The 1,534-nt window shown below is 32.6% G+C and overlaps 1 protein-coding gene across 1 annotated transcript; it reads right to left on the bottom strand.

Annotated features, from left to right (window-relative positions):
* Positions 1–224: 224 nt before the first annotated feature.
* Positions 225–1,231, bottom strand: LOC133795219 (large ribosomal subunit protein uL2m-like). Its single transcript, XM_062232675.1, has 2 exons — positions 1,102–1,231; positions 225–733 (listed from the first exon to the last, which is right to left on the bottom strand). Exons 1-2 carry the CDS (start codon positions 1,190–1,192, stop codon positions 225–227), a joined length of 600 nt encoding a protein of 199 aa, XP_062088659.1. The 5' UTR covers positions 1,193–1,231.
* Positions 1,232–1,534: the final 303 nt, after the last annotated feature.

Genomic DNA, 1,534 nt, shown 5'->3' with positions numbered 1-1,534 from the left:
CTGTATAAAATAATTTTTTTTTTATATCCCCGTAGGATATGTAATTATCCCTTTTTTATATAATAAAAATATACAACGGAGGACTAAAAAAAACCATATCTCTTCTATGTAATAATGTATAGATAACGATAATTGTTAGTTTTAACATATTTATTTTAAAATTCTGTCAAGTTTAACATATTTTAGTCAACTGTCGTTAATTTTAAGGATTTTATTTTAGTTAATTAAAAAAATTGATAAACGTGATAACGCGATTTGAAAAAACGTACCTCTGTTAACACGATTCTTTTTGTCAATGTGATAAACGTCATTTTGTTGGTTAACTTGATTTGAAAAAACGTGTCAACTGGGTTCATTGCTACTCCTCGAACAGTTGGCCTGCGACCCAACCACCTGCTTTGCCCGGCCTTTCGGAGCTTCTCAGCCCCATGGCTAGGATTAGACACAACACCAATGGAAGCCCTGCAACGAGAATCCACCCACTTTTCAGAACCTGAAGGAAGCCTAATTAGACATTTGCTTGATGAAGGTTCTTTGAGAATCTTGGCACAGGTTCCTGCAGCTCGAACAAGTTTGCCACCTTGACCAGGGTTCACCTCAATGTTGTGGATAATAGTACCAATGTGCATAGCCGCAAGATGCATGCAACTCCCAATTAGGGAATTGATATCGAGATGAGCCAACTGGTTCATCATACTATTATGCAATGACTGGGTACCTTTTTCAGCCACTTCTGCAAGAAAATATGGTTGAAATCTTTGCCCGATAAAACTTTGGAGCGTTTTGGCTTTGAAGCCATTTTCTACTCAACTTAAACTACAAAACAGAAAAAAGAATCAATCTTTGTGTTTTTCTTTGTTTTGTTTCTTCCCAATGATATTGAGAACATACAAGAAATAAGGTTTTTTTTCCACAAGATTTTGAACGTACAACAAATTGGTATCACTCTAAACTCACTGTTATTCTCTTCTTTCACTTATTTTTTCTGTGATTAATAATAATATTCCTTTATTTCATAATCAGGGAAAAACAAATCTAAGCTTAATAATACAATGTCCATATCAGAATTAGAAATCGTTAGAAATGGTGGTAGAAGAAAACCAGTCGTGAAATTGCGGGAGGCGAAAGCAGAGGGACGGGTCAAGTAGTTGAGGAAGGTGGATGAAACATTACAAACTCTCCATAAAGCCATTTGAATTGATCCCAAAATCTCTACAACTCTGCTTCTAGGGTTCTATCACTGCGAGAAAGGAGAGCACAATAATGCTTTACTAAATATTTTTTTTTTTCTCAAATTTATTGATTTACTATTTTTTTTTTCTCAAAAGTCAATCTACACAAAATTTCAAAGTAAATCACACACCAAAATAATACAAATTCAAAATTTTTAAACAAATTACTCTATTTAGTTATGAATTACTCTATTCATCTTATTAAAAATATATTTTTATCTCAAATTAGGCATTCACAAATTCAATGTACTATCTTATACAAATTCAATTATAAATTACCATATTCATCTTATACAAATTTT

The sequence above is a fragment of the Humulus lupulus genome, chromosome 8 (genome assembly GCF_963169125.1).
Source record: "Humulus lupulus chromosome 8, drHumLupu1.1, whole genome shotgun sequence".
NCBI classification, from domain to species: domain Eukaryota; kingdom Viridiplantae; phylum Streptophyta; class Magnoliopsida; order Rosales; family Cannabaceae; genus Humulus; species Humulus lupulus.
This window is presented reverse-complemented; position numbering and strand designations above follow the sequence as displayed.